The sequence below is a fragment of the Galleria mellonella genome, unplaced genomic scaffold (assembly GCF_026898425.1).
Source record: "Galleria mellonella isolate WM207_F2 unplaced genomic scaffold, CSIRO_AGI_GalMel_v1 utg80, whole genome shotgun sequence".
NCBI classification, from domain to species: domain Eukaryota; kingdom Metazoa; phylum Arthropoda; class Insecta; order Lepidoptera; family Pyralidae; genus Galleria; species Galleria mellonella.
In genome coordinates, this window is record NW_026442157.1 from 2315650 (window position 1) to 2340249 (window position 24600).

The 24600-nt window shown below is 34.4% G+C and overlaps 1 protein-coding gene across 1 annotated transcript in view; it reads right to left on the minus strand.

Moving 5' to 3' along the window:
• LOC113520823 (fibroblast growth factor receptor 3-like) overlaps window positions 1–19784 on the minus strand; it is a 218591-nt gene extending 198807 nt beyond the window's left edge. The window contains exons 1-7 of the mRNA XM_052901767.1: window positions 19628–19784; window positions 16547–16641; window positions 13470–13614; window positions 4043–4220; window positions 2398–2645; window positions 1542–1579; window positions 918–1087 (exon numbers count right to left, since the gene is read on the minus strand). Of these exons, the coding sequence (XP_052757727.1) occupies window positions 918–1087; window positions 1542–1579; window positions 2398–2645; window positions 4043–4220; window positions 13470–13614; window positions 16547–16573 (806 nt within the window). The 5' untranslated portion in view covers window positions 16574–16641; window positions 19628–19784. The remainder of the gene's footprint in view (window positions 1–917; window positions 1088–1541; window positions 1580–2397; window positions 2646–4042; window positions 4221–13469; window positions 13615–16546; window positions 16642–19627) is intronic.
• Window positions 19785–24600: the final 4816 nt, after the last annotated feature.

A 24600-nucleotide genomic window follows, 5' to 3' on the forward strand; every position in this document is an offset into this window, starting at 1 on the left:
TCATGATGGGCTAACTGGTCTGTTTTCATTCTCATCTATCACCCTTTACTGGTGCTCCGCCAGCGTATCCCGTAGGCGGGGTTATCATACCATTTTTACCCATAAAAAAAAATCTGGTGCTACGGAAGAGTAATATTAGACGCAAGGGTCCTCTACTATAAATATTAACAATTATAATATAGATATAAAGAGAGAAAAGGGACGCAAATATTAAAAATTATATTTTTTCAATATTTACGATGTAAATTTCTAAACATATATTTTTCGACTTTATAATATTCCTAGTTGACTCGATAACGGCTTTTTCTCTGAAAATCTTAATCGAAATACTATTAAATAAAAAATAATTACCAAATTGTCCCAATCGTTTTCATATGATGCCTTTACCAAAGACAACATTTCTTTTTTATTTATATACATTAAAGTAAATATTTTGTTAAATATTGTTCGGTCATCGTTCGGCTTAAATAAATAACCACATACGAGTACCTACGTCATTTTTCGTTTGTTGCCATCAAAAGTTCAAAACCTTATTAAGTCCGTATAGATTTTTCTGATCGTTTCTTTGAATCGTTGGTTCATTTATTAACAAGATTAAGAAAACTGAATTAAGTGGAATAAATAAAATGCAGTTTATAACTGAGATGAACCATTTGCTGTAGACCGTAATATATGATATTAAAAAATTAAATCAAATAGTTCTTGCAAAAACAACTGTTAAAAACTTCTTGTTAAACCTTTTATTTGCTTAAAAAAAGTTTAGAATGCTTATAGTTTATAAACGGATTTAATTGGCTCACCGTTGCGTTACGGCTAGAAAAAACAGCCGTTGAATACTTCTTAAAAATATTTATTATTAAAAAAAATTCTTAAGAAAACTTTTTTCTCAAAAATGTACTTAAAGTCTATGTACTTACGTACGCAGCCGTAGAGGCAACCAGGCCGGGCGACGACGCAGTGGCTCGAGAGGAGCGGACGCGGGCGGCGGACGGAGTGCGCTCAGTATTCTTTTGACGGCTCGCGCGCTGACTGCTAATATTGCAACCATTGCTAGAACACATAATCCACCTAAAAGAGCCCATATTATCTGAAACAAGATGCATAGAATTTACTTTGTATTTTGTAACAAGTTGGTGAAGTATTATTTGTAATTTGGATTAACCGCCTGGGTGGCATAACATACTATCAAATTAAATTCTCTTGCACTAGTGCACTTCATTCTCTTATTCGTCTTACTCAGTTTCTCTGGTGAGATTAATATATACAACATACTTTAAACATTATGAATTTTGGAAATAATTATCAAAATTATTGTTTATGCGTTATTGAATAACAAAACGGTATAAATAAATTCCATTAAAACTTAGTTCATTTTTATATATACTTTAAATATATATGAATATGGAAAAATATTTCTTAATTATATGCATCAAAATGCATACATCAATTTTATATATTTAATCTTACCACACTTGTACATTATTGAGCAATGTTAATCTCAAAAAAGAAAATTATTAAAATAAATACAAATATATACTTACATAATTTTCATAAGGAATTTTGTTCATTTCATCTGGATCTGAAACAATATATATATTTTTTTAGTATTACGCACTTACAATTACACGAAAAAGAAATAATATTCAACACATCAAATTAGAAATTATAGAAGAAAGAATCTATAATAATCAAATAAAAATGTTCATAAGGAAAATACCTATCTAATTTATTTAATTGAACATTTACTTTTTATAAAGTTAATTTAGAAACTTTTTCAAAGCTATATGCTATTTTTGTAATACATTCAGATACTTATAATTTGTATTAATTTGATGTTCTTTTGAATGTACTCTAGAAAGTATTTTGAGCTGTAAATATTCCTATTATCTACCGCATTATTTGAAGTGAGGCCCTCTGGAAAAATAGGTTAAAAATCGAATAAACAGCCTTTTGTGTCAACAACGACTTGAGATAAAGAAACAACAAAATCGTGGAGAAAGCTTAAATTATAAGAGCTTATTTATAAAGAAAAAATCGCTAAATTTCAGTTATTTTTTTCTATTTAATTCACGACCAAGTAGTCATTGCCATAAACAATAATAATGTGGCAAAAATATATTTCGATGTCTCCTTTTTATCATATATAAAAATGTTCATACCAGCTTTATGTATTTATTATTTTTACAAAACCGGAATATCTTAGCTATTACCTACCTATACGGAACAATTGACCTAGAAGCCTTAATGGACCGGAATAAAAAGTGGATTACATCCATTTCCAGTCCAATTATTACATGTATTCTAATTTTTATTGATTCAGCCGTTAAAAATCCAAGAGGCAATAAACAAATTTATTTTCGTATTAATAATATTAGTTACAATATTAAAGGAAATTACCATAAGCAGTAGCATTTCCAGCAGGCCCAATGCATCCTCGTTCGTCGATCAAGTTGACTCGTGCAAGTAACTTGACGTCCAACATTTTAGTCTGGTCCTGTCGCTCTCCGCTTCGCTCGACAATGTGTAACAGAAGCCACCGCGAACTCTCCCCAGTCGCCACTGGGCCGCTTGTGTCGACTCTTTGTGTAATGGTATTCGCAAACCATGGCGAAGGATGTGCATCTGTTACCATTTGTTTACCTATACTGTTAAAAAAAAATAAAGTTTCGTTTTATTATGTTTCAATAAAACAACATAGATAATGACATCAAAAATAGCAATTGATTAAACATAAAAATAGTGTCCAATTTATCAGAGAGAGTCTTGGTACAGTCGTCTAAATTTATATCTGCTATACATTTGTTTGTGTTGTTAAGCGACTGTACTTGCATAGTTATATTTTAGAAAAATGGGATATTCTGTGATGTCCGTGGTGCTGTTGTTATTGTCTTTTTTTTATACCACGAAAGTACAAAACAAGCATACAGCCTGTCTGATGGTAAACAGTCGCTGTAGCCTTTGGATGCCTGTAACGCTAGGGGTGTCACGTGCGCGTTGCCGACCTTGAAGAAACTTTAATATACCCTGTCTGAAAAACCTCACACTGTAATGTAAGATGTTAGAAGAGAAATAATTTTGGATTTTCTATACTAGTATGGTGCGTTCCATTGTCAAGTTAATATAGGCGGTAAAATATAATATTTTTAAATTAATAATTCTTTGAAAAAATGTATCGTTTTATTAGGACAGAATCCTTCATTAAAAAGATGCTAATGATTTCAATTTTACATTGTATGAAAAAATATATTATTATTACATTTTTATTTGGTGTGTCTTTATTTAAGAATGAATGAATGTGTGTTGATTTGAGAGCGTTTATACTTCAGCTTACCGATCTCTAAGAACAAGGAATAACAAAATCTTTGACTGAATTATGGCAATGACACAATTATCTGACAATTTCCAAAACTGTTGACCAATTTTAAAAAATTTTGTTGATTATTTTTTGCCATATTATTAGTTTGCCATGTTGGTCCCGGCATAGAATGGACCGCCCCTTCCTTTCCCGTGGATGTCGTAAGAGGCGACTGAGTTAGCTTATAGTGGAGGGATGGGCAGCAGCGTCCCAGTTAAAACATCTCTAAAAGCCTAACTGCGGTTGCTAACCCGCCTGCCAAGCGTGGCTACTACTGGCAGAACTCCCTTTATGGGGAAGGCTTATGTTCAGCAATGGACAGTTAACGGTTAAAATAACAATATTAATTTAAAAAATGCTCTACTAACAAACTAAAACATTAATCATGAAATAATTTACATATAATTGTACCACTAAAACTTTGCATATTGTATCTACTCGTAATTTATATCTATTTTGCTTTGAAATTTTACAAATACCATTTCGTTATCAAATTCCAAATTCTTAGTGACAGCTTGATAAACGTTTTAATTTGCCAACAGAATAGATTTTTTTTAAATAATCAATAGGAAACATTGAAAATTGTTAAATTCTTTTTGAAAATTGAATATTTACTACATTACTATACATCGGTAAGCTGAAGTATGAACACTATTACCATAAGATTAAAGATTACTTTCTACTAACCTGACAAAATAATTCTTCTTTTGCAACCCACGCGGTAGGCGTTGTGGGAAACTCGGCTCCGGCAGAGTCCAGCTGATATTGGCAACTAGTTCGCCATCTTGCGTTATGGTCTGAGCTGTCACAATTGGCGCCGGGAGGCGAGGAGAATAGGCGCATGAGCATACACCCGCCTCGCATTCTATGGAATTGAATTCACCATTTGTGATATCTATACATTGTTATTACTACAAGAGAAGGTAGACGTAGAGTCATACTATATATCAAACCACGATTATCATCTTATCAGCTGTTACCTGTCCACTGCTGAACATAGGCCTCCTCCATAGACTGTGTCATAAGGAACAAGACAATTTCTTATGGCAGTTTATCATTGTGGGAATTTTGCCAGTAAATGCCATGCTTGGCAGGCGATTTAGCAACCTCAGGGTTTTGTTGCTGTTTTAAAACATGCGCTGCTGTCCATTCTTCGGCTATTAAGTTCCTTTACGACTATTACGATATCTATGAGAAACGAAGGGGTGGCCCATTCTATCTCAGGACTATATGGCATTTGGGGTGTTATTTATCCATATTTTGTAATTTATCTATATCCCACCTTTCAAACAGAAACATAGCTATGCGATCTGGGGAAAGGGAATTATTAATAATGGAGACCCCCTTGGAAACCAACGCGATTAATTTTCGTTAAGTTCGTCACCATGGGCTTATCAACCTTTTTTTATGAAACTTAGAATGGCAAAAAAGCTGACGGGCCGCCTGGTGGAAAGTGGTAATCGTCGCCTATAGACATGAGCATGGACATAACAGAGTTTACTGTTTCGCTCATGATATCCCCTATGCGTTACTATTCTGGAAGACTTAGGTATTATTCCTCTGTGCCCTGTAAATTCATTGCCATATCCCACCCTTCAAACTGAAATACAGCTTTGCAAACATAACTGCTTCACGGTAAAAACACGAATGGGACAGAGGTACACAATCAAACGCTTTTTGTACAAAATCTCCCTCTGGTAACCCGCTTTCACGCCTATCTATCTTCCCTCACTAGTGCCTTGCCAGCGTATACCGATAGCGTAGGCGGGGTTGCCATTCCATTATCATCTAATAAAAAAGAGCTATGCGAATATATCTGTTTATTCTAGCAAATATAATTGTTTATATTATTCTAAATAGGCAAATTCGCGAATTACAACTAGTTTTAATCTATATACATATGTTTATTTATATCATGACTGATAAGTACGAGTATGTATTTTGAATTGCCGGAAATTGTTTCGAATGTCTTTGGCATCATTTCTGTTCTATTGAATTTGACTTTCCAGCATCAAACAAAACGTATGAAAGGTGAATAATATCATTGTCTTATATTGAATTTATTTCTAAATTTACAATAAAGGGATAAGATTTAATTGTTCATTAAAATATAATTTATTATGTTACAGATTGTCAATGTTAAGGCGTCAGGGGTGTTCTTCTCGAGAAATCTGTCCGATTCTAGAACAAGGGCATACGGGTATACGAACTCGGCCTCCGGAGCCGCTGCAGTGTCCCAGTCTTTTCCGCAACTGCAGTGCCCTTTCCTTTCCCACATAAGTCCCTTGTACCTTTTATTTACTAATTCCTTTTACGCATTTCCAACGTTCCCTTCCTTTTTTTGTAGGTGGCGGAAACCACCAACAAATACATTCCCAAAGAGGGTTGACGTCAGGCAGGCGGCTGGTCGTAAAACTATAAGCCAAATCTTTTTGTAATATGGATAAAACCATATTATGTCAACCCCAAATAATAATTGGGATAGATTGTCAATGTTAATATGTCACGCTCCTACAATTATTTACTTCAAGGTGTGTGACCATATAGAGACATTAGCCGTGTCCCAGCGTAGAATGAACTGCCCCTTCCTTTCCCGGGGGTGTTGTAAGAGGCGACTAATGGAACTTAATGGTCGAGGATGAGGAGGAGGGTAACAACGTCCCTATTAAAACATATACAGAGGAATGACACCTGAGTCCTCAGGAATGGCAATGCATGGGGGGTATCATGGGCGAAACAGTATGTACTACTCAGTTATGTCCATACAACTGCTTATGTCTATAGTCGACGGTTACCACTTCCCATCAGGTGGGCCGTCAGCTTGTTTGCCATTCTAAGTTTTATAAAAAAAATCATCATATCCTAAGTGGTGTTACCAGCCCACCTGCCAAGCGTGACAACTACTTGTAAAACCCCCAATAGTGGAAGCCCTATGTTCAGCAATGGAAATTTTTTTTAATGGATGATAATGGAATGGCAACTCCGTCCGCGCTAACAGATAGATAGATAGGACATCAGGAATGACAAGTGAGACTAAAAAGGCAAGTCAGTTAGCCCATCGTGATGAATATACCTAGGATTTGGTGCGATGGTTTCCAAGGGGGACCACGTCGAGGTCGACCTAGCAGGGTATATTTCTAGCAATGGGTTTGGTAGTTTGTGCTATTTGTAATCCCTCCTTCCAGCAGTGGTCAGTAAACCGGCTGATTTGATAATGATCATATACATACACTGGTGCTTTGTTTGTGTGTGTAAGGAAACGTCTTAAGTAACAATCCGACCAAAGGAGTATTATAGTACTTAGTCGAAACTTTGTATTAATTTTGACTCACACATTTTTAATCCTTGGATTTTGGAGGGTGATCCATGTTATCGCAGACAATCTATACAATAATCTTTACTTCCTTACCAACATTGTAAACTGTGTTTGTTTGTTACATTGATTTGTTAGTTACATATTGGCGACAACCAATTGTCAAAGAATTCGGTCTATATATAGTATAGTAAAATATGTCGTGAGTGTGTTACGCGAATAGATGAATCAGCGAGAAATGCTAGAGACAGTCCAACTGCGAGTAGTTGTAAATATATAAATATTTGGATTGGAAAAATATATTGGTTGATTTTGTATAGGACACGTATAATAAAACAATATATAACAAAAAATAGTTATATTGTAAATGTAAAAGTGAGTTTATATATAACCTCTTGACGTAGTAACAGCTTAACCAATCGTCGTAAAATTTTGTACATACATAGTATTTGTGATGGAGGACATAGACTACTTCTTAATCAGTTTAATCAACATATCCCATTCATACAGACGAAGTCGTAAGTCAAAACTAGTTATGGATAACACGATTCAGTTTATGTGTACTTAAATCAGAGTTATCTGCCTACACACAAATCAATAGAGTTTCAGCAAAGTTTTAGCTCAGTTGATAATGATTATGGATCGCTTTTCACGAAACCTCTTTTAACATTATTGGCAATTTCTTAAATAATATTTATGATATAGATATTTTCAAGAGTATAGACTGTACTTACGTAAAGACCCTCCCTTTGGGGAAAAGGGATTGTTAGTAACGAGATCTGATAGCCCTATTGCTAGCAATATACCCTCTCAAGATAACCTCCACATGGTTTCCTTTTGAAACCATTATGGTTAATTCTTGTATGGTAGGCCAACTGACCTGCTTTCATTGGGAAGAAAGGGATTGTTAGTAATGCAGATTATCAGTCTCATTGCTAACAATATACTCTAATAGGTCGACCTCCCCGTGGTCCCCCCTGGAAATTATCGTCCTGAATTCCAATTCATCACGATGGGCTAAGTAACCTGCCTTTTCATCCTCACCTATCATCTCTCACTGGTGCCCCGCCAGCGTATACCATTAGCGTAGGCGGTGTTACCATTCCATTATCATCCATTAAAAAAGAAAAGATCTGCTTTCATTTTAATCTATAATCTTTCAAAAGTCGGAGTCGGGTTTACATTTAAAAAAAAACCTTCCTTTCCCTTGGGTGTCGTAAGAGGTGACTAAGGGAAATTAATAGTCAAAGAATGGGCAGCAGCATCCATCTTAAAACATAACTAAAGCCTAATTGCGGTTGCCAACCCGCCTGCCAAGCGTGGCAACTACTGGCAAAACCACCCTTTATAGAAGAGGCCTATGTTCAACAGTGGGCAGTTAACGGCTGATATGATGATATATGATAGACCAGTACTTATTCAAAGACTTTAAAAGAGATATCTCAATTTTCTTCTATTTTCGTTGTGGTTTCATATAAAAGTTGTCTCGACGAATGTTGCTGATTTTATTTTATTTATTTATTTATTTAATACTTTATTGTACACATTAGTTATAAAAATATGACAGAGGTAAACAAAAGTACAAAGGCGAGCTTAACTCTGATAGAGTTTTCTTCCAGCAAACCCAAAGTGGAAAGGAGCATCAATGTCAGCGGATACAGCAGTGTACAATTTTTAAATAGCCAAAATTAAATTAATTAGATTATATTATATAGTACAAATACACACATACATATACATAAATATATCATCTTGCATAAACCTACATATACATACACATATACATACAATATACCTACACATATAGATAAATAAATATATGTTCATAGAGATAGAAGATGCTCTTTAAGTCTACTCTTAAAAATATTTAGGGATTGACTCTCACGGATAGATATGGGAAGAGAATTCCACAATCTAGCAGCATGGACGGTAAAAGATCCACTATAGCGCGTAGATGAGTGTGAAGGGAGTTTGAGGATAAGAGATTTCGTCGAACGGGAGGACACGTCATGGGGAACTAGAAAATCAAAACGTTCACGAAGATAGGAGGGAAAAGTAGGGTTATATAGAACGGAATATAAAAACGACATTATATGAAAGTCTCGACGCCTTCGAATTGGCAGCCAATTCAATTTTGTTCTATAAGCGGAGACATGATCATATTTACGCAGACCATATATGTATACACAAATTCTGTAATCTCTCTTATTTGTTTAAAAGCTCTTCAGTTGCATCAAGGTAGGATATGTCGGCATAATCAAGAAGAGATAACAGTAGAGCTTGTGCCAAAGTAAGCCTTGTCTTAAATGGTAAGAGATGCAATCGTTTAAAAGAATGAAATGAAAAACATAGCTTTTTGCTGACCCCATTAATGTGTTCATTCCAGGATAAATTGCAGTCAATTATAACACCCAGGTTTTTTGCTTTCTTAGCATATGCAATTAACTCATTTTCATAGTAAACAGGAGGCAAAGCATCATGATCAAGCATTTTATAATTACGATGACTACCTATAATGAGAGCTTCGGATTTTCGCGGGTTAACTAGAAGCCCAAAGGATTAGCCCATTCCGATATTTTAGCAGCTGAAAAAATCATCAATTGCTTCAGATATGTCAAAGATTAAAATGAAAATATAATTGCAAATCGTCTGCGTAGAGATAGGAAGAAAAAATTTGAGTTTCATTGATAAATGCAGAGAAAAGAAGAGGAGGCCTTTTTTTTCAATCTGAGGTATCCTAATGGCGAACACATTCGACCCCGAAGAAAAGTTAAACCAATTGATTACAGGTGGAGATATGTTAAGGGATGAAAGGATATTTAAAAGAATATCATAATCTACAGAGTTAAAGGCACTGCTAAAGTCTAGGAGAACAAGAAGTGTGAGGGAGTGGTTGTCCATAGCCCGGCGTATGTCGTCAGTTACAATATTTATTTATATTTTAACATTATATGTAATTAATTAATTATAGGTAAAACACATCATTAAAAATATTGAGTTTCTTGCGGGTTCTTTTCAACAGATAACAACATTTTGAAAATTCGACGTAGACACAAAAATATGCAATTAAAAATGCTTGTGATTAAGTTAATTTGAATATAGGTTATTGCTATTTTTAAATTCCAAATTCGATTTTTAAAATGATCTCGAGCCTTTCGGTACTATAAATAATTTATAATAAATTAATTAAAATACAATAGTTTGTTTTGTTTCATTTGATATTAAACATGTACCTAAGATTAAGAACTTATTTTTCAGCACCTTAGCACTATCACCAAGCTGCTGTTTTTTGTACGTAGAATAAATTGTCAAATGATAATTCTTAATTTGAATATTCTATTAATTTTCAAGCATTTTTAGAACTATGAATAATTTATAATAAACTGGTTTTTACCAGCGACTTTGTCCACATGGCCAGGATAAAAAGAGACCCATCTTCTTCTCTATCTAATATAGTACATATGTATCAAATTTTGTAACGATTTATTAAGGCACTATATGATAATAAGAAAACAATAAAATTATCAATGTTTGTGACATGTATATATACACACACACACACACACACCACACTACACAATAGTTTGTTTCGTGTCGTTTGTTATTGCAGGTCTCATCAAGAGTGTATTGTTGTTTGTTTACAAATTGCGGCGCTACTCTTGGCGGTACAGACTTTTCAATGAATAGGTAAACACTAATAGAATAAATTAATAGAATATAATTATTATTAATTTATATAGATTTTTTTTGGATGGGTGAAAATGGTATGGTAACCCCTCCTGCGCTAACAGGATACGCTGGCGGAGCACCAGTGATGGGTGATAGATGAGAATGAAAACAGGTCAGTTAGCCCATCATGATGAATTCATCAGGAATTAACCATGATAGTTTCCAGGGAGAACAACGAGGAGGTGGACCTGGTTGGATATATTGCTAGCAATGGAATTCTCAGTCTCCATTACTAACAATCCTTTTCCCTCCTAATTTATATAGGTTTGCTATGTAGTCCAGATAGAATAGGCTACCACTTCCTTTCCCGTGGGTGTTTAAAAAAGAATTTAACGGTCGAGGGATAGGCAGCAGCGTTTCTCTTTTAACGTCACCAAAGCCTAACCGCGTAGGCCAGGGGGGAGGGGATTGTTAGTAATGCGAATTAGTCCCAATGCTATTAATATACCCTGCCAGGTCAACGTCCACATGGTCCTCCTGAAAACCATCGTGCTGAATCCCAGATGTATTCATCACGATAAGCAATTAGCTTATCCAGACCTGCCTTTTTATTCTTACCTGTCATCCGTCACTGGTACCCCTTCAGCGTATACCGTTAGCACAGACAGGGTTGCCATTCCATTATCGTCCATTAAAAAAAGACCGCGGTTGCCAACTAAGCATGGCAATTACTGACAAAACTCCCCTTATGGGGGAGGCCTATGTTCAAGAGAGAACAATTACTGGTTGATATGGTATGATAATATAGGTATAAATCAAATTTGTTTTCTTATTGGATATAATTATTATTATTATATATTGTTACTTTACTATTTGGTATATACGTGTATGTATAGTGTGTTCCAAAAATAAGACTTCCGTTGTTAACGAAAATATATACTATTGGCGCCTTATATCTCAGATCTACGTTTCTTTGGAATAATGTTTAGTTTCACCAGTAGAAGACTATCTCAAGAGGATATTAATGATGTATAATTCAAAGAATAATGCTATCTTGTCTATTTGTATGTCCTTCTGGATACAAAATATTATACTTATGCCAAATTTTCTGAAGATTGTTCGAATCGCTAAATCACCAAGAGATTTTAAACTTCACATTAGACATTCAAACATATATATATATTTGCATACATGATGTAGGTATATTTTAACTGCTTATAATGTCCCACAGCTGGACATTATTACCATAATGGCCAGGTAGCTTGTTACAGGATTTTATGTCAAATTTTGTTTTTGACACAATATACTAAGAATTAAGATGTCGTAGAGAGAAAAAGAAGTGGTGATATACTATATTCTTTTACTCTATTAGCACATGTAGACCTATCTTCACGGTAAGTCTCTTGTGGAGTAGATAGAATACTCTTCTGCGTAAATAATAAAGATCCGAATATGTTGGAAAATAGACGTAACCAAGTAAACACTTATTCTGACCCACACTAAAATATATTTACCTATACGTATTTACTTTCCTATTAATTTACCAGAGGGAAACTTTGTACAAAAGTCGATTGCTTGGGTACCTCTGTCCTATTCGTGTTTCAACCGTGAAGCAGTTGTGTTTGCATAGCTGTGTTTCGGTTTGAAGGGTGAGATATGGCGTGAATTTACTGAGTACAGAGGAATAATACCTGAGTCCTCAGGAATAGCAACGTATGGGGGATATCATGAGCGAAACAGTATACTCTGTTATGTCCATACTACTGCTCATGTCTATAAGCGACGGTTACCACTTTCCGTCAGGTGGGCCGTCAGCTTGTTTGCCATTCTACGTTGTATAAAAAAAAATGGTATGAATTTTATATTCATACAAAAGGAATACCTATCCCAAGGTTTCAGTCACTGGGAACAAATCCAATTTGACATCGCAGACACTCAAAATGGTTCGACTTAAATTTGATTTGATTTAGAACTAGATGAAATAAAAATAATACGTTCACTTCGTCTTTTTTTGACCTTCCAAAATATTATTGTATAATATTAAAAGCACTTTTCTTTATTGAGAAGAAAATAATGTAGCCGAGACAAAGGCGTAACGCTGACTTGAATTACTTTGACTTGAATGAAAAGCAAAATTAAATTTTAATTAGGCACTTATTGCATTTCGGGTAATGTTTATTTGGGGTAGATAGCTATTGTTTATAATTAATTAATAATTTGCAGCGTTTATTATTATATAGCGTTGTTCGTGTCTCTAGATGATGGTTTCTATATGGTGGGTTTTTGTGGGTGATAATGGTATGGTAACCCGTCTGCGTTCTCGGTATACACTGGCGGGGCACCTGATAGATGACTGATGATGATGAAAGCAGGTCAGTTAACTCATCCTGATGGATTCAACTAGAATTAGCCACAATGGTTTCCAGGGGGTACCACGTGGAGGTCGATCTGACGAGGTACATTACTAGTAATAGGGCTATTTGACCCCATTACTAACAATCCCTTTCCCCCCTCTATCGGGTGAGTTGTTAGGTGAATGTTTATCTACCCCAAATAGGTTTTGAATTAATAAATAATTTTGAGGACTAAACATACTTGATAAGAAGAAGTTAATTACATATTTGTATCGGGAAATAAGGGCCCCGCTGTTAGTAATGTATCCTCTCAGGTCCCCCTCCATGCCCACCCGAAAATTATCATAGTAATTTCATTAATCCCTGGTGAATTCGTCACTGTGGACCAACTGATCTCATCTTTATTTATCATCCCTAAGCAAAAATACGGTAACCATTCTAATTTCATACATCCAAAAGAATATTCGGCGACGAGAAGTACATACATATATCTGTCACGCCTATCTCCCATTAGGGTAGGTAGAAAAAATGGAACGCCAAATGCTTTGATTGAAACGATGAAAAGTATTGACTACATTTTCTATTCTTACTCAGTTTTTACATAGTAAGTTATATTCCTTTTAAAAAGCTGACAGCACACCTGCATTGCCATTGGTATTGTGAGTGATCATGGGCGGCAGTAATCCCTTACCATCAGGTAAGCCGCATGCTCGTTTGCCCCCGGTGTTGTCAAAAAAAAGTTGGGCGATATGTTAAAATAATAAACATACTGTCTTACCATCTAACTCTATGAGTTTGTCAGCGACAGTCCGTCCGTCCCATGGGTGGGCTGTGACCACTACTTTGTACGCGCACCCGGGTCGGACAGCACACGTCTCCGCCACATGGTTGGTGAACGCTGGCACCAACCACCACGTTGCATTCTGTTACAAAAATACAAAAGATCAGATTTGTTAGGGAGAGTCTTCGTACTTCTTTTTCGGTCTTCTGCACTGTTATCGCTGTACTCTGTGTGGATGGCGTGGTTGGGTTTGACTTTGAAGGATGGGATATGGCAGAAATTACAATGTGCAGAAGCATAATATCTTAATCAAAAAAATTAAGGTTGTAAAGGATTGTTAGTAATGAAGTCTATCATCCATTTTATATTTATCGACTTCCACGCGGTCTCAACTAAAAACCATCGTGATTAATTCTTGCTGAACCCATAACAATGGAGCTGACCTTATCCTCTCTCATCCTTTCATCTATCATATCTCTCTTATGCTTTAATTACTGATAGCACAGGTAGGGTTACCATTTCATTTCCATCTATTAAAAAAAACTTTAATCCTCAAGAATGGCAACATTTGGGAAGTATCATAAGTCACACAGCCTTTTCATTCATATCCATGGCCCTATTTATGTTTATAGATGATGGTCACCACTTTCTATAGAGTAGGCTGTCAGTTTATTCACCAATCTATATTCCACAAAAAAAAAACATGAATGGTGAACGCTGGTATAAACCACCATATTACAATCTGTCATAAAATCATGAACGATATGAGAAAACTATGAAGAATAAAACATATTTATATGGCTTATCATATTGTCATAGTATGCAAGGGGAATTGACAAGCAAGGGAACGTAATGATCGTGGGATGGGCAGCAACGTCCCTCTTAAAACATCAGCAGGGCTTAAATGCATTGTCGACCAGCCTTCCAAGTGTGACAACTACTGTCACACCCCTTTCTACCTCCAATAGGGGGAGGTCTATATTCAAAAGCTGATAACTAGATATGGGTAGATTGACAAGCAACAAGCTGACAGCCCACCTGATGGGATATAGTAATCGTTGTCTATAGAAACAAACACCATTGTGGATATCACAGTATATACGGTGATGACTGTAGTACCCTTTATGCGTTGCCATTCTAAACTAATCCTCTTATTCATAAAAACTAAAACCTTCTAGATATATATTTTAACTATTACATTGTTTTGTCCCTTTCTTTCAAATTGGGAATTTCAATTAAAAGAAAAAGACAATAAGGGGATAAGATGTTATGTTTCTGTACTCTATAATTCTGTTGCCATATACTAGGATTTCGTTTAATAATTTGTACGCGCAGTGATATTTTTAAGGGTCTATTGGAGTGATAAAAGTATGCCAGTTTACAATTATCAATCAACTACAAGTGTTTACTGCAGGACGCCATTACACGGCAAATACGGAAGACAAAACAATATCAGTGTTGCTATATATATATTTTTCCACAATTATCCAAAATAACTTTAATTGCCATATGTAATTTAAAGTTATAACATCTATTTAAAGAATTAACTTCACCAACATCATATACCACACTTCAAGGGTGGCACGGGATACCTTTCAAAGCGAAACACTGTATATGGATGGGCCCTAAAATGTCGGAGGAAATTTCAACAGGATTGAAAAGTTAAATTACAAAAGTTCAATTAAATCTTTTTGTTTATGTTCAACTAGCGACCCGCCCCGGATACACGCGATACATTATTTTGACGTTTCGCTTAGAATTTAGTCAGTGTGAACCGTGAAAATTGACTTTTGTCGACTTCATTACAAAATATTAAATTTATTTGCTTATACAAAAGTTTTATTGAGATTCTTCCGTAAATAAAAAAAAAAAAGTCTTTAAATGATAGTAAAAGTTGTGTCACAATCCATTGCGTGGTTAAGAAGAAGCACGCATAGAAATAGACAGACGGAAGCAGCTTTTGTTTTATACTATTCAAAGATACTCTCTCATAGGTAGGGGATGTTTATTTATCCCTAAAAAGTACTTAATTGTAAATTTTGCTAAGTTAATTATTTAATTATAAATTTACTTCCAAAAATGACAGCAATAGTTACTAAATTAATATAGAATACACTGAACTAAATGCAATTTATTTAAAATAAGAATTATAAAAATCGGTTCAGAATTGGTGTGAAGATAACGCTTTAAATGCACACAAAATCATTGAACTAAATTTCTAATGTAGGTACTATATTCATTTATTTTAATGTTTAATATATAAGTAGATAGGTTTTATATTTATGTATTTATGTTTTTTTTTATACAATTTAGAATGGCAAACAAGCTGACGGTCCACCTGATGGAAAGTGGTAACCGTCGCCTATAGACATGAGCAGTACCATGAACATAACAAAGTATACTGTTTCGCCCATGATACCCCCCATGCGTTGCCATTCCTGAGGACTCAGGTGTTGTTCCTCTGTACCCTGTAAATTCACGCCATATCCCACCCTTCAAATCGAAACACAGCCATGCAAACACAGCTGCTTCACGGTTGAAACACGAATGGGACAGAGGTACCCAAGCAATCGACTTTTGTACAAAGTCTCCCTCTCTTTCTATAGCATTTAACTGTTCATCTGTAGCTTATATATTTAATAGTATGATAATTAGAAGATGTTATTTATACAGCAATCGTACTCTTTAGCTGCCCGTTACTAACACGCTTTTCTCCAGCCAACCCAATACAATGGTAGTGGGTTAGGTGGCAGAGATTTCTTTCAGAGATAAGTCCACGCTTGCTCACAATATTTGTAAATGTTTATCCATAAATACTATATTAATATATGTATGTTTATTTTATGAATGTTTGTATATATGTATTTTATCTTCTTATACTAAAATATAAATAATTAATTTTTTAGACCGCCATTGAGTATCTCTGCATATCCTGAAGGTTGCCTCGTAGAGAATGCCATAGCAATGCACTTTCTTTTTGTGTCACATTTATTTATCAATAGTGTAAATAACTAAATGTAAGTATATCACAAATGAAATAAAGAATATATAAGTTGTAATACGTAGATACTTACCCCAGGAATGTTATATTCATAACACATTGGAGATTTGCAGTCAGCAGTGTTCGTTACGCTGCGGACTTCTAAAGAGAAGTCCCGTGCTGGCGGCCCTGTATACGGACAAATATTAGTGAAAAAATTTGAAAATTAAATTTAAAACAATCTTCTTCAACAATTCTTCACGAAACTAAGGTACTCGCAAGTACGAGGCAATGTCGTAAGATATACCATCTATATTTTGTAGGTCAGGCAGGTTGACAAAAGGAATCATCAAAATCGACAAAAGAAATTACAAAAAAGAGTTAGTCATATATATCTTGGTTATATTTCTTTCTACGTTACATTTTAAGGTTACGTTTCCGTATTCTATCAGAATTCAAAAGTTGGTTAGCGTTTGCCCGTCGATCCCAACTGTATTGTATATAACGTAGGTATAATAAACATTATGAAATTATGAAGCTCCCTGTATCTAAACTGTAAGTCTTGTTTATTTATTATATACAAAGAATCGCCCGTTCATTTCATAACGTAAAAATTACGACTCTATAATATGAAATATATTGCCTTATACACAATCGAGTTCGAGCGTAAACATTGTGTTAATTTTTTTGTGATTTTACCATGATACACCAGTTGACTTCATTCTCACCTATTATATCAGTCGTTAATTGTCCACTGCTGAACATAGGCTTTTGGGGGGGGGGGGGGGATGGGTTGTTAATCAGGTCGACCTCCACGCGGTTCCCCCTAGAAACCATCGTGACTAATTTATCGTTGAATTCCTCATGATGTGTTAATTGACCAACCTTTACATCCTCACTTATCATCCCTCACTGGTGCCCCGCCTGTGTATACCGATAGCGCAAGTGGGGTTATCATTTCATTAAAAAAAACACTGGTCTCCTATTGAAGGTGGGGGGAGGTGTTGCCAGTTGTTGCCACGCTTGGCAGGCGGGTTAGTTAACCGTAATTAGACATTGGTGATGTTTTAAAGTGAACGCTGCTGCCCGTCTCTCGAGCATTAAGTTCCCTTAGTCGACTCTTACAACACCTATGGAATAGGAAGGGGTTACCCTATTCTACACCGGAACCACACCATACTATACACCTCATCACCATATACTAATAATGCAGACGACGTTATAATTCCATTTTAATTACATTTATTAAACTTTCTTTCATATATAATCAAATTATTTTCATTTGACTTCAAAAAGAAGTTTCAAAAGAATTCGGTTGTATTTTTTTATATTTTTTACGTGTATTTTACACTCATAACTTGACGGAGTTACATTCGACGAGTTTTTAAATAAAAAATGACTGGTTTTATCAAAATAGAAGTCAAAATATTTAATCATTTACTAGTTTTCGATTCTTCTGAAATTTGGCATTCTTACTTAAGTGTGGTGACAATGAAGTCGCATTATCGAGCTGATCTGATGATGAAGGTGAAAGGTGACTATATATACTCGTGAAAGACGTATGATAAATTCGTCGTATTTGGACTTGTTTGATGTTTTAACAAAAATTACAACTCTGTATGGTGTCCAGAGTCTGATAACGAGTCTTAAGGTACGTTATACTACATCTATAGTCTAAAAACGCTATTATTAAGATTGGTTTTTAATAATTAATGTTCCAAACAATATACTGAGTTCAATTGTGGCAAAATCAGTTATTTTGTTTTAAAAATTAAACTACTAAACCGATTTTGATAAAATTACTATGGAACCAATGTGAAAGTATATATTTCATATAAAATAAAAAATAATTTTCAAAATCGGTTAATTTCTGACGGAGTTATGAGATAACAAATATGAAAGAAAAAATAAATTGAGAACTTCCTTATTTGAAGTCGGTTAAAAATAATTTTGAACTTACTTATTGAAACAAAACGTATGCCGAACGTCATTGCATAACTTAAACGAAGTCAGTGTAAAAACTAATAGATTAATATATATTTCATAACAATTCCATCCCTTACGACATCGTATTTACAAAAATCCATCAAACCATTTAGACTTCAAGTTACGCCAAAAATCCGGACCATACATATATAAACCCGTAAAACCTTATCCTCTATCCTTCGATACACAGGTAAAAATCTACAAATATGCAAAGTATTAATCCATTAGGAGACCATAACGTTTCTATACAAAGGCAAACAAGATTGTGTGCTATATAAAATTAATGACTTTCGCTTCCAAAGCAACATGGCACAATTTAAGTGTCCTAAATGGCCTCTATTTACACAGGCCATAATTAATCTACATTAATTGCTCACTTGTTTATCTTACGACGTTGTGTCATTATTTTTTTACGTCTTAGAATGGGAAATAAGGTGACGGCCCACCTGATGGAAAATAGGACGTCTCTTATAAACATGAACCATGGATATCACAGGATATATAGTGATATTAATGATGGGATACCATTATCATGCGTGGAGGGGAAGGTTTTAGTGACAAGGATTAACAATCCAATCTCCACACGGTCCTCCCTGGAAACTATTGTGGTAAATTCCAAGTGGATTCACCACGATAGGTTACCTGATCTATATTTCATCCTCACCTATCATCCCTCACTGCATACTCACGGCGTACACTAGTGAGAGATGACAGATGAAGATGAAAGCAACCCGTTGTTAATTCTACAAGAACTAACCATGATGGTTTTTCATTCTCATCTATCACCTTTCACTGGTGCTCCGCTAGCGTATCCCGTTAGCGCGGGCGGGGTTACCAAACCATTTTCACCTATCAAAAAAAACCATGATGGTTTTCAAGGGAACCATGTGGAGGTCGATCTATTAGGGTAACCATTCCATTCTCACCATTTAAAACAATCTCTGTTTCACTCGTGTTTCTGCAGACGATTTTTGTAGAAAATATGGCTAACTATATTATTGTAGTGAAGGTACTGACTTGTAAAGCTCATAAAAATGGCAATTAACGGAGTACTGATAGGCGAGCCGAGCAAAAAACAAGAGCACTTCCTTGATTTTGATTATGATAACTGCTGGAGACTATTGATTTTGATGATTCTTTCATTAACACTTGTTTTTAAATAGTTTAAAAGATTTCTTTGAGATTTTACCTAATGAGGGCAACCACGTCACATTTAGTTTGAGTTCGTGGTCTGACTCTTCCAATGGAAGCGGGTAGACCTGCAGCTCACGCGCCCTGCCTGCGTACTGTACTGGATGCAAAAGTTCTGGCGGTTCAGGGCCTTTATCCTGGAACAATGGAAATAATTACTCAACATCACCATGACAAATTTGTTTAAAAAAAGAAGTTTCCTATAAATGTATATTATGATATGAATTATCTTTAATTACACAATAATCAATAAAAACCATAATTCCATCTCGATTCCAGCGCCATCTAGTATTTCTTATCTAATTCTGTTTATTGACCAACCATTCGTGTTTCTACCATGAACCAGTAGTGTTTGCATGGCTGTGTTTCAATTTGAAGGTTGGGATATGGCAGTGAATTTACAGGGTACAGAGGAATAACACCTGAGTCCTCAGGAATGGTAACGCATGGGGGTATCATGGGCGAAATTGTATACTCTGTTATATCCATGGTACTGTGGGCCATCAGCTTATTGGGCATTCTAAGTTGTATAAAAAAATTAGAAAGAATAAAAAATAAAATAAGAAAGAAGATAAGATAATAGAAGATAATTTATTAATAAATGAAAACTGAACGATAGTCCCGCTTGCGCTATTGATTCGAATTGGCGAGATACACAAATTGGCAGGCATGTAAAAATTCGTATAGAAAATGAAACATCTTTCTAAAAATTTACGTCTCATTTATTTATCACGTTGCCATCAAAGTAAGGAGACAAGTTTATCAAAGCTATGTATGTTCACCATATCAATCGATAACTGTCCACTGCCGAATATAGGCCTTCCCTATAAGGGGAGTTTTGCCAGGAATTGCCACGTTTAGCAAGCGGGTTGGTAACCGCAGTTAGTCTTTGGTGATGTTTTAAGAGGTACGCTCCTGCTGACCATTCGACCATTAAGTTCCCTTAGTCGTCTCTTACGACACCCACGGGAAACGAAGTGATGGCCCATTCCATGTCTTAACCACACGGCTATGTCTATTATTTGTTTATTATGACCACACACGTGTAATATTTTCGTTCAATAAAAATGTACAACAGACAACTTTCGTTAGAGTTTTATTTGGCAAACACGCGTGTACATTTTCAAACGTGTTTTTGAAACACGGCGTCAATCAAAATTTTCATTCACCACATTAAAAGTATAATGCGTTTAAACACATAACTAAACGCAAGAACTAGACTACATCTAGACTACCAAATTGTTTGATAAACACGTAAAATTGGATAATTCTCAACGAATCTCACTCGGTTGAGCAACAGTGGAAACAATTACGTTACGACATACCAAACTTTTAGGATAAACCGGTATGAGGCTTAACCTTTGATCGTTACGTTACCGTTTTTGTTATGTAAATATAATTTTATAATTGCCGACATATAAAGGGCTACCTCTTCCTTTCTCGTGAGTGTCGTAAGAGGCGACTAAGGGAAATTTTATAGCCGTGGAATGGGCAGCAGAGATCCTCCTAAAAGTACCTCAGAAGCCAAAATACGTTTGCCAACCCACTTGTCAAGCGTAACAACTACTGACAAAATTACTCCAATGATTAACTGCCATAAGTTTGCTATTCTTGTTAATAATAATAAAGAGAATAATATCTATACTCCTTTAATGGTTAGAGTGTAAAGCAAATGGTAGATTCTTGCAATTAAAAAATACCTACATCATAAGGACCGTAAAGAGAAATGACTTTAATTTTTTTTAACTGATTTCAAAAAGGAGGTTCTCAATGCAGGTGTATTTTTTTTTATATCATAACTCCGTCAGTTTTAAACTGATTTCGAAATTTCTTTTTTATCTCAAAGAATATATGTACAGATTAGTACCTTAGAAATTTTATCAAAATCGATTTATTAGTTTAATTTTTAAATCAAAATAACGAGTTAATAACTGATCACAATTGAAGCGGATTTTGTTTCGTATGACATAATTGTTAATTATTAAAACTCTATCGCTATACAAGTACTGTGTTTTTTTTTTGATGGGTGAAAATGGTATGGTATCCCCGCCTGCGCTAACGGGATACGCTGGCGGAGCACCAGTGAAGAGTGATTGATGAGAATGAAAAAGGCCAGTTAACCCATCATGATGAATTCACTGGAATTAATACCATGGATATCGCGGTTCCCTCTGAAACTATCATTTTTCCAGAGGGATTTAACCGCGTATAAGGGAGTTGATCGACCTGGTATATAATATATTGAAGCAATGGGATCTTATCCATTACTAACAATCCCTTTGCCCCCACAAGTACTGTGTTAATAATTATTAATTGCAAGAGATAACAAACATAAGCATACTTTTGAAAATGTATTGAACTATGAATCCTGTCACAATAGGTATTAATAAATTTTTTATATTAAGAAAATTACCTTATAGATTATTATTGGCACAAAATTGTTATTTACAGATTTTATTGTTAATCTCATTTTTCTTTGTATTCGCAACACTCTTGTGAAACTGAACTGAAAATTTATTTATCATCTGCACATTTTTTTTATAAATAGCTGTTTGTTTTTTTTTTAGTGAATAAATAAAATAATAATTAACGCTTGTGGAAGAGTTCAAGAAAATTTCTACTATTATCAATATCCATAGTTTTAAGTGAGATATCAGAAAGAAGCTTATACTACGACCTATATTGTTTCCGAAGGAATTTCTTTTTTTTTTATTTATACAACTTAGAATGGGAAACAAGCTGACGGCCCAACTGATGGAAAGTGGTAGCCGTCGCCTATAGACATGAGCAGTACCATGGATATAACAGAGTATACTGTTTTGCCCATGATACCTCCCATGCGTTGCATTCCTGAGGACTCAGATGTTATTCGTCTGTACCCAGTAATATATATATAATTCAATAACACGCATTGAAGCTATATATATATATTATATATATATATATATATATATATATATATATATATATATATATATATATATATATATATATATATATATATGTATATATGTGTATATATATATATATATACGATCCTATACAAAATTTAAGTTCCACAGTATAAGGATGAGGTTAATCGAATGATAAAAGATGCCTGAGTTTTATATAATTTTTAATAGATGAGAATGCCCATCGTGACGAATTCCACAAGAATTAATCACGATGGTTTCCAGGAGAAATTGTTTGGTATCAACCTGATAGGGTAAATTGCTAGCAATAGAGCCATAGACTCCATTACTAACAATCCCTTTTTCCTCTATACGATGTAGTTACTCAGAACACAGTATCAATGTAACCGACAAAACACGCACAAGAAGGCAAAATTCATGTTAAATTTAAAGGTTCAATGCCGCTTGTAACCGTGTTAAAATGAAAATTATATTTTATATTTACGTTATTATATAAGTCAGGTGTTGATAATATATACCAGCGTTTGTACTGTGTATGAGTTGGTTTATCTGTTTTCATCATCAATCAAATGAGTGTATTTACATTTCTAGAAGATTTATGGGCGTGCACAGCGCACTGCTTGTGAATTTTTCTATTTATTAATTCGGGAATCAAATAGATTGATTCAAGATATTTATCTAATAAATAAAATAGTGGGCAGATTCAATGTGTGTTATTGAATTATATAAAATATTAATATTTACTTTGATTTTCTTTTTCTAATATCATATTATCCGTGCTAGAAGATAATACAATAATACAATAAGACCTAATAATCTTTGTTACTAGATAGATAGATAGATATATAGATAATTTATTTACATTACTTACAGCACACAAATTACAATAAAAAAAAACATACACGTAATACACAGCAAAAGAGACAAAAGAATAAAAATAAAAAAAGCACAAATAAAAAAAAAATATAAAAACAAAATATATAATCTAACAATCTCCTTTGTTACCATTCCTTCATGCGTGTGCTATAGTAACACAAAATGGTCACAGCTCAGTTTATTGCTTTGCCCTTAAAAGAGCAAAACACTGATATTAATGATACTAAGCTTGTAGCTTATTAGTAAGCCAACACTAAGCAAGGTGTTAAAGAAAATATGGTGTGAAACTCGTAGAAATATTTATTTATACTATTACACACATTAAAATATACCTACAGGCTGGATTCACTCTGAAATAATACTAGGAATATAAATTTTCTTACGCATGGATTTACATACACTTGTAATATTTTGTAGAGATGTAGAAACTTGGATATCCGTGTTCTATCTTTGTGTGTGTATCAAATGAACTAGGTAGAAGTTAAACAATCTATCCCCGATGCTAAACAAAGAAAAGATTCCTTCATATAAACCGTACCACAGGTGTGTGAGGAATATGTAAGCATTTAATGGCGATAAATATACGACAAGAACGTAAAAAAACTAAAGATATAGAAATTAGGCCATTGGCACTCGATCTTACCTTATAGGCTACCGTGAAGGTTTCTGTTCTGAGGTTAAAACAATCTACTGATATGTATAAAACATAGTGAATTACTCTTTAATTTTTGATAATATAATTAAAAGTACAGTGAATGTTTGCGAATGGAAAATATCATAGAACCTGTACTAATAGTGATCGGTCTTGGAAATCGTAAACATCAATATTGGAAATAGTGGTGAACTATTTTAAGTCACGTTCTTAGATTATATAGATAGTGTCTCTATACAAATGCTTTGAGAAAAGCGAGTCAACTTTTTCACACAATTTTGCGTGATAAATAGTTATGAACGTTTCGTCTTATAATTTCATCATTTATTTTGTTTTATATTTTTTGCATCCTTTTAACGTGTAAAAACTCATTTTATTTATTAAATATAAATAAATTATATGCATAAGTATACTGATAAAAAAACAAGGTAACTAATTTGACAATTAGCTGACTCGTTTTTGAGACTGCCTTTATAACTTCTATATTTATTTTGTCTTATAAATTTTGCACCTTTTTAATGCGCTAAAACT